The sequence below is a fragment of the Amaranthus tricolor genome, chromosome 15 (assembly GCF_026212465.1).
Source record: "Amaranthus tricolor cultivar Red isolate AtriRed21 chromosome 15, ASM2621246v1, whole genome shotgun sequence".
NCBI lineage: Eukaryota > Viridiplantae > Streptophyta > Magnoliopsida > Caryophyllales > Amaranthaceae > Amaranthus > Amaranthus tricolor.
The window spans coordinates 10157575-10170324 of NC_080061.1; the positions used below are offsets into that span (position 1 = coordinate 10157575).

At 28.4% G+C, this 12750-nt stretch overlaps 1 protein-coding gene across 1 annotated transcript; it reads left to right on the forward strand.

Moving 5' to 3' along the window:
• Positions 1 to 163: 163 nt before the first annotated feature.
• LOC130801949 (putative calcium-transporting ATPase 11, plasma membrane-type) lies at positions 164 to 12269 on the forward strand. The gene is made up of 7 exons (XM_057665917.1): positions 164 to 542; positions 7703 to 7757; positions 7936 to 9878; positions 9964 to 10122; positions 10231 to 10402; positions 10502 to 10800; positions 11813 to 12269. Exons 1-7 carry the CDS (start codon positions 357 to 359, stop codon positions 12116 to 12118), a joined length of 3120 nt encoding a protein of 1039 aa, XP_057521900.1. The 5' UTR covers positions 164 to 356; the 3' UTR covers positions 12119 to 12269.
• The last annotated feature ends 481 nt before the right edge of the window (positions 12270 to 12750 follow it).

The following is a 12750-nucleotide window of genomic DNA, read 5'->3' on the forward strand; positions in this document are numbered from 1 at the left end:
TTGACATTTTTGTCTATAATTTAGATTCATTTTTCTAAAAGGAATCAAAGTAAATAATAAATACATAAAAATTGTTTACCACATATTTTTTTCGATGCATAAAAGGTTCAAAGAAAAAAGTAAAAACATATATAAAGGTAATATAATAGGATCATTTCTATTTAAGAGAGTTTCCATATCCATTGTGTGTGAGTCCTTGTAATAAGCCTTGGTCCTTTCTTTTCCTTTACTTTCTTACTATTTACGGTATAATTTATTAATTGAGGATATATTATTTTACTTTTTTAGTTTTAACAAATTGATTAAAGTCGTAATACTACCTATATTTTGTTAATGTAAGTTAATTTAGGCTTAAGATGAGTTTCAAGATGGAAAAATATTTGAGAGAAAATTTTGAGGTTGATCCAAAGAGACCTTCTGAAGAAGCTTTAAGACGATGGAGATCTGCTGCTTGGCTTGTCAAAAATCCAAGGCGACGCTTTCGTATGGTCGCCGATCTTGCTAAGCGTCAAGAAGCCACTCGGAAACGCCTAAAACTTCAGGTACTAATCAATTGGAATAAAATCATTTTATATATGCTTTTTGAAAATTGATCCATATTGAGACGAATCTAACTATATCTGTGTTTGTTAATAATTGCCAATACATGATTTTGATTGTTGAAAATTTATACATACTAATTAGTTTATTACATAACAAAATTTAACTTATTTAGAGTTTAATTTTTTAAATTGGAGCTAAATTAAGTAAATTATTTATGTAATTTATTATAGCAATCTATATATACGTAAAACAAAATTTAATATATTTAATTGAATCATACATAATAATAATAATAATAATAATAATAATAATAATAATAATAATAATAATAATAATAATAATAATAATAAATACATTATTTAATTGTTGCTTTAGAAAAGTCGTGTATTCGATAAATTTAATCACAATATTATATAGAAGTATTTGCATCATTCTTTGAAGTTATATTTTTAAATATTTCGTACTAATAAATTCGTACATTACACGAGTTTCTATACTAGTATCTTTTTAATGATATGAAAAGTTTATGGAATTCGGTATCAAGACCAATGCAATAAGATTATTAAATATTCTTTTTTATATTTGCACAAAGTATTAATAGTTAAAGTAGGCTATGTAAATAATAAAAATTATAAAAATTAAATTAGTCATATTTATTTTACTTTAATTATTTTCTTTTCACAAAATTCAATTCAATACACATTGCAATTTGAGTAGGTGATATTACTTCTTAATGAAATGTTTTAAATAAAAAATTTATGATCAAAGTTTTATCATCATTGAAATGACATAGTATATTTCGTAAATATATACGCAATATATCATCTTTATTACTTGTCATTTAGTACAAGTACCAACAATCAAACTAGAAACCATAGTAAGTGTATTATAAAGATTTTCAGTGCCCTCTTCTAAGATACCGTCTTTATAAGAGACGACTCTCCAGGCTCAGGGCCAACAATTAAAAAAAGAGAAAAATTGAAAAACTGACGCGCGCGTTTGATCCTATTTGAAGTTGGTACCTATTAAAGTTGGTATTATAATCTATTAAAGTTGGTATTTGGAGTTGGTGCACCAGTAGAAAAAGCTTATATGCTGCGGTTTTATCTCTATTATATGTTGCGGTTTTGACCCGCAGCACTTGTGATAACAGCATATGACACAATATTTTATGCTGCGGTTCAGAACCGCAACATATAGTGCATATTTTTATTTTTTTTGTTTTTTTTATTTTATATTTATTCGCCAATAAATATTAAAAACTATATACATAATAATAATTACACTAATAATCTTTTAATATTTCCCCAATCATCACTAATATTTTCTCACACAACTTCAAATCAATCATTATCACTTAATTATGTATATAGTGATGGATGACGAATTTTAATTAACATATAATAATATATATTTTATAACGATTGTATTTTACACAATTGCAAAATATATATATCTTTACAATCTAACAATGTTATATATATATATATATATATATATATATATATATATATATATATATATATATATGTATATATATATATATATATATATATATATATATATATATGTATATATATATATATATATATATATATATATATATATATATATATATATATATATATATATATATATATATATATATATATATATGTATATATACATATATATATATGTATATATATATATATATGTATATATATATATGTATATGTATATATATATATGTATATATATATATATATATGTATATATATATATATATATATATATGTATATATATATATATATATATATATATATATATATATAAAGTAGAAAAATCTATACTAATTAATCTACTACCTTAAGCAAAAATTCGGTTGAAACGCGTTGATCTAGCTTGTTTTTTATTTCATCGGTGAGTTGATGCATGTCAAATCCAACATTGTAGTTAAAAAAAACATAGAACATGAGATAGAGGATAGATTACTTATTAAGACATAAACAATCATACACAACCTACTACAATTTGCAACCAAATTAATACAACACAATTTCAATACTAAATTAAAGATACAAAGACATTCTTGAGAATAAAGAGGATAGATTACTTACAAAAAGAAAATTAACTTATATTTGTGCAACCAAATACTTACAAAGTTGTAAACTTATACTTTTGCAAACCAATATTCATACTTATACGCAAAATCAAATTTATACACAATATTACAATTTATAAACTTATAATTACAAAACTTATACACAACATTCCGAGCTATAAATTTTATACTGATAAAGTTATAAACTTATACTTACAATCATATACAACCTACTACAATTTGCAATCAAATACAACACAATTTCAATACTTTAAAATTCATACTTACACTTCTTCATAGCAATATGTCTTAAACTTTAAAATTCATACTTGTATATACTCTTTCATACATAAACACAAAATTAAAAAAACTTATACACAACATTTCAAGTTATAAACTTATACTTTTAAATTCATACTTATACATAAAAACAAACTTAAAATTACACAATACTGTATTTCTTCTATCATCATATATCCATCAACTTGTCAAATTACCAACATTTTAAGTTATAAACTTTACACAACCCATATAACAAATCAAAAAAATAATTAATCCATAAAAACACCTCACATGAAACAACACTCAAATTTATCCACAAAACACAAACATAGAATTACACAATACTATAATTCTTCTAACATCATATATCCATCAACTAGTTGATTACCAACATTCCAAGTTATAAAGTTATTCCAAGTTATAAACATTAAACAACCCATATAAAAAATCACAAAAAATTAATCCAGAAAAACACAAATATATCTTTAAAACTCCAACAATTGAGATTCACAAAACAATATGCCTTAAAATTTAAAATTCATACTTATGCATAAAAACAATCATTTAATCCAATAACACAAACAAACTTGGAATTAACAACATTTCAAGCCTACGTATATTCTTATAACAATATTCATTCAACCTTAGTTAACCGTAATAATAATACAACCCTAATAATATTACAAACCTAATTAACAAACTAATAATATAAACTAAGAAAAATGTAAAATTTCAATGGAAAAACAAAACTTATTAATATATGAATAGAATTTACCTTGGTATTTAAATGATAATATTGTGCTCTACATTGTAACCTACAATGGAAAAACAAAAAAAAAAAATTATATTATTACACAAGATGAAGATGAATAAGATGAACAACATGAAGAAAAACAAAAACAAAATTTAAAAAATAAGCCCTAATTCGTGGGTTTAAAGATGAGATTGCAATGGGTTAGCAAGGTGAGATTTCAATGGATTTTCGTGAGTTTTCATGGGTATTTCATGGGTTAGAAAAAGAACAAGAAAGAATAAGAAGAACAAGAACAAGCAAATTTCGTAGGTTAGCAATATGAAAATTTTCGAGGTCTTGAAGGTTGAAGAACAAGGCCTTAAAGGTTGAAGATAAAGATTTTCGGGGTTCCGTAGGTTGAAGATGAAATGAAAATGAAAATTTTAGAGGGATTTTTTACTTTACATAAGGGCGGAATTTTGAACAAAAAAAATTTAATAGTATATGCATCATATATTATATATTTTTGTTTTTCGTACTACTTATATGCTGCGTCTTTAGAAAACCGCAACATATAACCTTTTTTCTAATAGTGGTGTTATAACCTATTAAAGTTGGTATTATAACCTATTTGGAGATACCAACTTTAAAAGTTTATAATACTAACCCTAATAAGTTATAATACCAACTTCAATAGGTCATAATACCAACTTCAAATAAAATTACATAATGTGCGTTTTTCTAGTAATTTTTTTTATTAATAATGAGCCGGTTTATTTGAGAAGTAAGAATTTGTGAAGATATTATGTTACCTTGTCATAGAAACTTTATTAGTTTATACATATATAGGTGGCCAAGTCCACTACAAATGAATTTAGGCTACATGGTTTGTCAGTCATAAGATTAACAAATCCTAAAGTTGAATTGGGCTTAATCCACTTTTTTATTCGATCATAGATAACCATGAGAGGCTCTGATTCTTCTTCCTCAATAATCTGGATTTGCCCCGATTTGGGGTTAGACTCTAAACTATGGCATACCTCTTAAGAATCGCTAATGAAACTATGGGATGAATATTCTATGACTCTTTTTCAAATTGTTTGTCTGGATTTTGAATTTCACGTATTCTGTAAGTGTAGTGGCTTTCGTTCCATGTTAGGAATTTTACCGTCTTCATTAATGAAAACGTTCACGAGTAGTTAGTTATCCATTAAGATCGTAATAGGATAGAGTTCAATAATGGTATTGAGCTTCTTCTATGGATGTATTTCTTATAGATTTGTTTAAATTAATTAAAAAAGTGAGTCTGAGCTCCGATACCAATCGAAAAATCATTACTAAAATTCTGGGATGAATACTAATGTTAATCCGACATTTGAAGTAAAACAAAATATAAATGCGGAAATAAAGTACACAAAATAATTGATTTTTTTTTTTTTTACGAAGTTCTATTAATCAAAATTTAGTTATCCAACAAAACGAAGTTCATCATGCCTTGCTTTAATTACTATCGTCAAAAGAAAAGGTTATTGGAGTGTTTCGTTCATGCCTTTTTTCTTATTTTTTTTTATTGATTTTTGGCTTTTGACTTGTTGATTGGTCAATCAGTTAAAAAGTGTTTAATAAATAACTTTTAGGAAAAATTACTTAGAATAATCTAACTTTTTATTTTTATTTTCCTATAATAATCCTACCTATTGATTAATCATGATTAATCCCAACTTTAGGGGTGTTTGCGACCTGATAATTGTATGACTTGGTATAGCAAGTTTTATTTATTTTAAAAAAGATAAATTAAAATAAAATGTAGAAACAATTTTAAAAAATGTTAATTTTTTTTTGATTTTTTTAATTATTCAAAATTTTTTATGTAAGTTTCCAAATTTTTTTTCCTGATTTTATATTAATTTTCAGATTACTTTTTTTGTAAATTACCTACGCAGGTCATCAAGTTACCCGAGTTTACTCTAGGCAAATACCCCCTAAAGTTAGGATTATTCATAGTTAATAAATAGGTGGGATTATTGCAAGAAAATTATGAATAAGTTGGATAATTCTAGGTAATTTTTGTTAACTTTTAAGCTAATTGAAAAGCTGTTTTCTAAGCCCAAATAAAAAAAGCTACTCCAGTTAGCCTTTTTTGTTGGTTTTTAGCTTATTGACCCCACTTTTTCTCTAATAAACAGCTAACAGCCAACAACCAATACTTAAATTTACCAAATATCTCTATAAACACTTGGCTTTTCCAGCTAGCTTAAAAGCCAACAAAAACAACCAATGTTTACAGTTAATCAAACAAACCAACAAAAAAAGCCAACAACCAACAACCAATTGCCAAACACCTCCATTATCGCAAATTGTATGAATTATAACATATACAAAAACTATTGTAAAATGTCAAATGTCTCAATTCTAAGACCCCTTCCACATGAAGAATTAAAATTGACTGTTTGATATTGGTTGACATGTCTCAAACTGTTATTTGTTATTTTTAACTTGTCTAATAAAATCATTAGTATCATTGACCTTTGGATAATTGTAGAATTAATGCTTTTAAAATTTAAGAAACAATCAATTTATTATATTTTGTCAATATACTCCATCCAATTCATAGAAAATGGGACGTTTACCTTTTCACACTATCTAATACACTTATTCAATGCTTTATATCTCTTATTATACATAAATAAATATTATAAAAAGTGAATATTAAAAATCTTTGCATTAAGCCGAATCAAACAAAATCTCACTTGATTATATTTTATTTTATAGATTGAGAATAAAATACAAATTAAGAGTAACAAGTGAATAGTATTAAAAAGTAAATGTCCCCTTTTTTATGAATTAGAGGGATTATAAATTGTTATGTCTAATAATAATTATATATATTTTGTTGAATGTATCGATTACCTTAAATCAAGAATATTATGTTTCCTATCAAACTAAGTGCAAATATGTAAATTTACTTAAATCTAACAAATGCTAGAATCATTTAACTATTTAAATATATCAATTTCCTTAATTATATATTCTAACATGTAAATTTGCTTATATATATTGACCATTGCTATTGATAAACCTATTAAATTAATGCATACATCTTAAATGAAATTAATGACTCAAAAAATTTGGAAATACAATAAAAGAACCATCTTTTATATGACATTCAAAAATTTTAATTTACAAATTAGGATACAACATATTTATAACATAATTTAAGATACAATTAAGCCTATTTAACTGATAAATGTTTAATGTTTTCCTATCACCCCATTTGTATGTTAAAATACACTATACACTATATATACGCACAAATTGTGATATGAATGATGAAATAAGTTATAGGATTGAATATGTTGTATACAAAGACCTCTTTCAAAATCTTTAAATATTATTTAATATTATAAAATTAATTACTTTATATGTATTATTTATTTGTGTTTTCTTATACTCTTTACATAAATTATATATGTATAAATTTCATGATTTTTCACATCTAATTTTTTGTTTTTGAATTTTTATAGTATTATAATAGTGCTAATTATTTGAATGAAAATATTTAAATAAGATAAAAGATAATACGTAATTGTATATTAATTAAAATTAAAATTTTTTATATTAAATTATATTCAAAAAGTTTGTGCATTGCAATTCGTATGTTTGCTACTCCTTCACTTAAAAATCTGTCTTTGCCACTATTTGTCACGTTATATATTTTCAATACAATCACTTTATTTTAAGGCGTTTATACGGATTGTTGGGTTGATTTAAGGTCACGTATTTTGAGTCAGTTCAAAAAGACAAAAGAGTAGTTATGGAATGGTTCTGAACATTTGCAAATTGTCACATCGACACCTAAAGGGATTCAAATATTAATTTATATGACTTTTGTTTTAGTTTTGATTACTTATTTTTAGTATTGTCAATTGCAGTGATATTTTTTTCTTTAATCTTTGTCATAAAATAGATAGATGGTTTATATTCTAACCTATGAATATACATTTGCTTGGTTTGATGTCTAGAGCAATATATGATGTGTTGATTCCTTTGGATTTTCCAGGAAAAAATACGAGTTGCTTTGTACGTTCAAAAAGCCGCTTTACATTTCATTGACGGTACACAAACTCCCTATGTACTAATAATAGTACCTTCATTTTGAAAATCGATTGTGACACTTTGCGTGAAAAAGTATTATTGTTAGTTGCAAATGTAATGGAACGGAGGATCTCATTGTTTCACGTATGGCCTCTAATTATTCATTGTTTCTTCTATATACTTTGATTGCATATACAGGAGCTAGGAAAGATGATGAATACTCCTATATTGTACCTGAAGACGCCAAACAAGCTGGCTTCAACATTCATGCAGACGAGCTAGCATTGATTGTGCGGAGTCATAATCAACGAGGCCTAAAAAATCATGGTGGAGTTGATGGAATTGCAAACAAAATTTCTACATCTCTTAAAGAAGGAATCAACTCGAAAGAAACCAAACAACGCCGAGCCATCTTTGGCTTTAATCTTTTTGTGGAGAAACCTTGTAAGAATTTCTTGAGTTTTGTGTGGGATGCGTTACAAGACTTGACCTTAATCATCCTCATGATCTGTGCTGTTATTTCTATTGGAGTGGGTTTAGCAACTGAAGGGTGGCCTAATGGAATGTATGATGGGTTAGGGATTATACTTAGTATATTGTTAGTTGTTATGGTTACTGCTATTAGTGACTATAAGCAATGTTTACAATTCAAAGACTTGGACAAAGAAAAGAAAAATATAAAAGTTGATACTACAAGAAATGGACAAAGGCAGCAAATTTCAATCTATGAATTAGTTGTTGGAGATGTTGTTAGTTTATCAATAGGAGATCAAGTTCCTGCAGATGGTTTGTTCATATCAGGATATAACTTATCAATCGATGAATCAAGCTTATCAGGGGAGAGTGAACCTGTTGAGGTGACAGACGAGAAACCTTTTCTACTTTCAGGGACTAAAGTACAAGATGGTTCAGCTAAAATGCTCGTAACGGGTGTTGGTATGAACACCGAGTGGGGATCTTTGATGGCAACACTTAATGAGGGAGATGAAGAAGAGACACCATTACAAGTTAAGCTAAATGGTGTAGCAACTATTATTGGGAAAATCGGGTTAGGATTTGCTGTAGTCACATTTTTGGTGTTGGTTGGTCGGTTTGTGGTTGGTAAGATGTTGAATAATGATATGAACAATTGGTCTTCAATTGATGCTTTAAAGCTATTAAACTATTTTGCAACTGCTGTCACTATTATTGTAGTTGCAGTTCCTGAGGGATTGCCATTAGCTGTGACTCTAAGTTTGGCATTCGCTATGAAGAAATTAATGAAAGATAGGGCGCTTGTCAGACATTTATCGGCTTGTGAAACAATGGGATCTGCGAGCTGTATTTGTACCGATAAAACAGGAACATTAACAAATAATCATATGGTAGTTACTAAAGCTTGGATTCATGGAAAAAGTATGGACACAAGTAGTAAAGATGTAATGAAATCAAATATATGTAGCACGGTGTTGGATGTCCTTCTTCAAGCCATTTTTCTTAACACAGGATCTGAAGTGGTTAAAGGGGAGAAAGGAAAGACGAAGATTTTAGGCACTCCAACTGAAACTGCAATCTTAGAGTTCGGGTTGCTTTTAGGAAATAATTTTGGTACGCTACAAAAGGAGTCGAAGATAGTGAAGGTTGAGCCATTTAACTCTATAAAGAAAAAGATGTCCGTTCTTGTTGCTCTTCCATCAGGAGTACTTCGAGCTTTCAGCAAAGGCGCATCAGAAATACTACTAGAATCGTGTGACAAGGTTTTGGACCCAAATGGAAAACCAGTAGCACTATCACCAGATTTGAGACAGAAGATTAATGAGGTTATAGATAAATTTGCATCGGAAGCTTTAAGGACTCTATGCATAGCTTACAAGGATGTGAAAGAAAAAATTGACGCTGAAGCGAATATCCCTGAAGATAACTTGACATTGATTGCAGTTGTTGGGATAAAGGATCCTGTACGACCAGGAGTTAAGGAAGCCGTTCAAACATGTTTAGCTGCCGGGATTAGTGTTAGGATGGTTACTGGGGATAATATTAATACTGCAAAAGCCATTGCTAGAGAATGTGGGATCTTAACGAGAGATGGATTAGCAATAGAAGGACCGGAATTTCGTAACATGAGCCCTAGAGAAATGCAACATATTATTCCAAATTTGCAGGTACTTGACACCTACAACTCGAAACCTGTTTGTATCCCTTACTAAGAAATGTTTTTGGATAACTGTTAAGAGACCTAAAATGCAGGTCATGGCACGTTCAATGCCATTGGACAAGCACACACTAGTAACACAACTTCGGCAAACATTCAGAGAAATTGTGGCAGTAACTGGAGATGGGACTAATGATGCTCCCGCTTTGCATGAAGCGGACATTGGCCTTGCTATGGGAATAGCAGGAACCGAGGTTTCAAACCTTCACCTGATATCATCCCTATTCCAATTTCATGCACTAGTTTAGCTTAATCTAAATTGTTCCATAAATTTATTTTCTTTTCAATTCTAATTCATGCAGGTTGCCAAAGAAAATGCTGATGTTGTTATAATGGATGACAATTTCACAACCATATTAAACGTTACACGTTGGGGTCGTTCTGTTTATATAAACATTCAGAAATTCGTACAATTTCAGTTAACAGTTAACATAGTTGCTCTTGTGATCAACTTTGTTTCCGCTTGCATTTCAGGTTCATTTTTCACATTGTTCGCTAATCAAGTTACGAAATCATTTTCTGAAATCTTTTTTAGTTCTGTATTTACATTTTGAAACTTGAAATTTCCTATAGGATCTGCCCCTCTAACAGCAGTTCAGTTGCTATGGGTGAACATGATTATGGACACCCTTGGAGCGCTAGCATTAGCCACAGAGCCACCTAATGATGAACTAATGAAGCGACAACCAATCGGTAGAGATTCACATTTTATAACTAACACCATGTGGAGGAATATTATTGGCCACAGCATTTACCAGTTGGTCGCACTCGGATTTCTCCAATTTGAAGGAAAGCAGCTACTTAATCTAAATGGATCAAATGCCACTATAACTCTCAACACCTTTATATTCAATACCTTTGTTTTCTGTCAGGTAATAAGGAATACATAATGAAAATTTGAACTAGTTTCGCTTGTATACAACATATAGGGAGCGTTAGTTTGGCCCGTTCTTGGTTGTTAGCTGGTTTAGTTGGTTTCTTTGACGATCAATCAATAACATCGTCTTTTTTGTTGGTTGCTAGAACTAGTTGAAGATGTTTGGTAAAATAAGTTATTAAACGTTAGTTATTTACTATGGAAAAAGAAGGCTAACAATCCAAAAACTGATAGAATAAGTTGCCTAGAGTAGCTCTCAAAGGTCACAAAACCACTTACCAAACATGTTTTTTAGCCTTTTTTAGCCGTTTAATTAACTAACAAGCTAAAACCAAAACTCAAACAACAAGCTATCTAAATCCTATCATCAAATAAAGCATAAGTATAACATCTATTGAATAGACCCAGAAGTATGTGTACAACTATAAGCATTTGTGCCTTCTAAGCATAGAAGATTAGTAATTTTGATGTCATGTGGCATGCATGGTTATTAAAATCGCGATTCTAATCTACAATTCTATAATTTTACGATCCAAAAATAAGCAAGCGATTTGAATCGTAAGTTGGTAGAATCATACGATTCTAATTAAAGTAAAATTTGTAGAGGTAAAATCATAACATGATTCTACGATCCTACGATTTAACGATTCGATTCTACAAATTTATTCTTAAATTTAAAAATTTTTCTTATGCACCATCTTTAATTAATTTTTCTTACAATTTAACAATTCTTCATCATAATTTTAAAAGAATAAATTTCATCGATCGGTATGAAGATTTAAACTAATTATTAAATATTTTTCTATTTCATTCTTAAAAAAATAAAGTGAATAAAACTTTAATTAATAAAGATAAACTTTTGAGGTGAATAATTATGACTAGATAGCAAATTTAAGTTTTTTGTAGAATTTTATGATTTTACGATTCGTTTTACCGATTCAATTCTACAAGTCTGAACGATTCCAAGAAGAATCCCGATTTTAATAACTTTGGTGGCATATTTTCAGGTATTCAATGAAATCAACAGCAGAGACATGGAGAAGATAAATGTATTGAAAGGAATATTTGGAAACTGGGTATTCTTGGTGATCATAGCTGCAACTATAGTGTTTCAGGTGATAATTGTAGAGTTTTTGGGCAAATTTGCAGATACAATCCCATTAAGCTGGAAGTTATGGGTGTTAAGTATCGGTATTGGAGCAGTAAGCTTGGCAGTTGCAGTTGTGTTAAAATGTATCCCAGTTGACAACTTCAGGTCTACCAAGCACCATGATGGTTATGAAGCTTTGCCTACCGGTCCTGAACTGGCCTAAACTAGTAGTAATTTGCACTTGTTCTTGATATTAATTTACACATTACAATTAATATCACTTTTTCTTTGGGAATATCAATACAATTATTTTGTCAACTTTTACATTGAAATACACTGTAAACATGTCTATCACTACATATATGATTCTGAACCAACTCAATTAAAATATTAAGTAATATTAAGCTGATAAGTGTAGTCCCGTACTACTTATATACTCTAGAATGTCTCCTCATACAGTAAAAGTATACTTCTAATACTATGTCAAAAAATTAATTTAATTAAAACTTAATTTAATTGTAGTGCCCCAACGGTATGTTGGATGTGTTAGGCAAAATAATTTTTATTTGGTTTTTGGCGTTAATTTTTTGATTGCTCAAACAATCAAAAAGTAATGGTAAAAGAATTTAAGTCATCAGTTGATCAAAAGCTAACTTTCAAGCCAAAACAAAAAATTACTATTAATTATTAGTTGTCATGGAATTTGGCTTTTTGACCGACTTTATTGTTTAATAAATAGCCAACATCCAACAATTAATTTTTACCAACATCTTCAATCTCCATAACAAATTAATCAATATTTCTAGCTCGTCAAGTATATTAGTAATTATTTGCGAAACATAATAAGAAAATTTG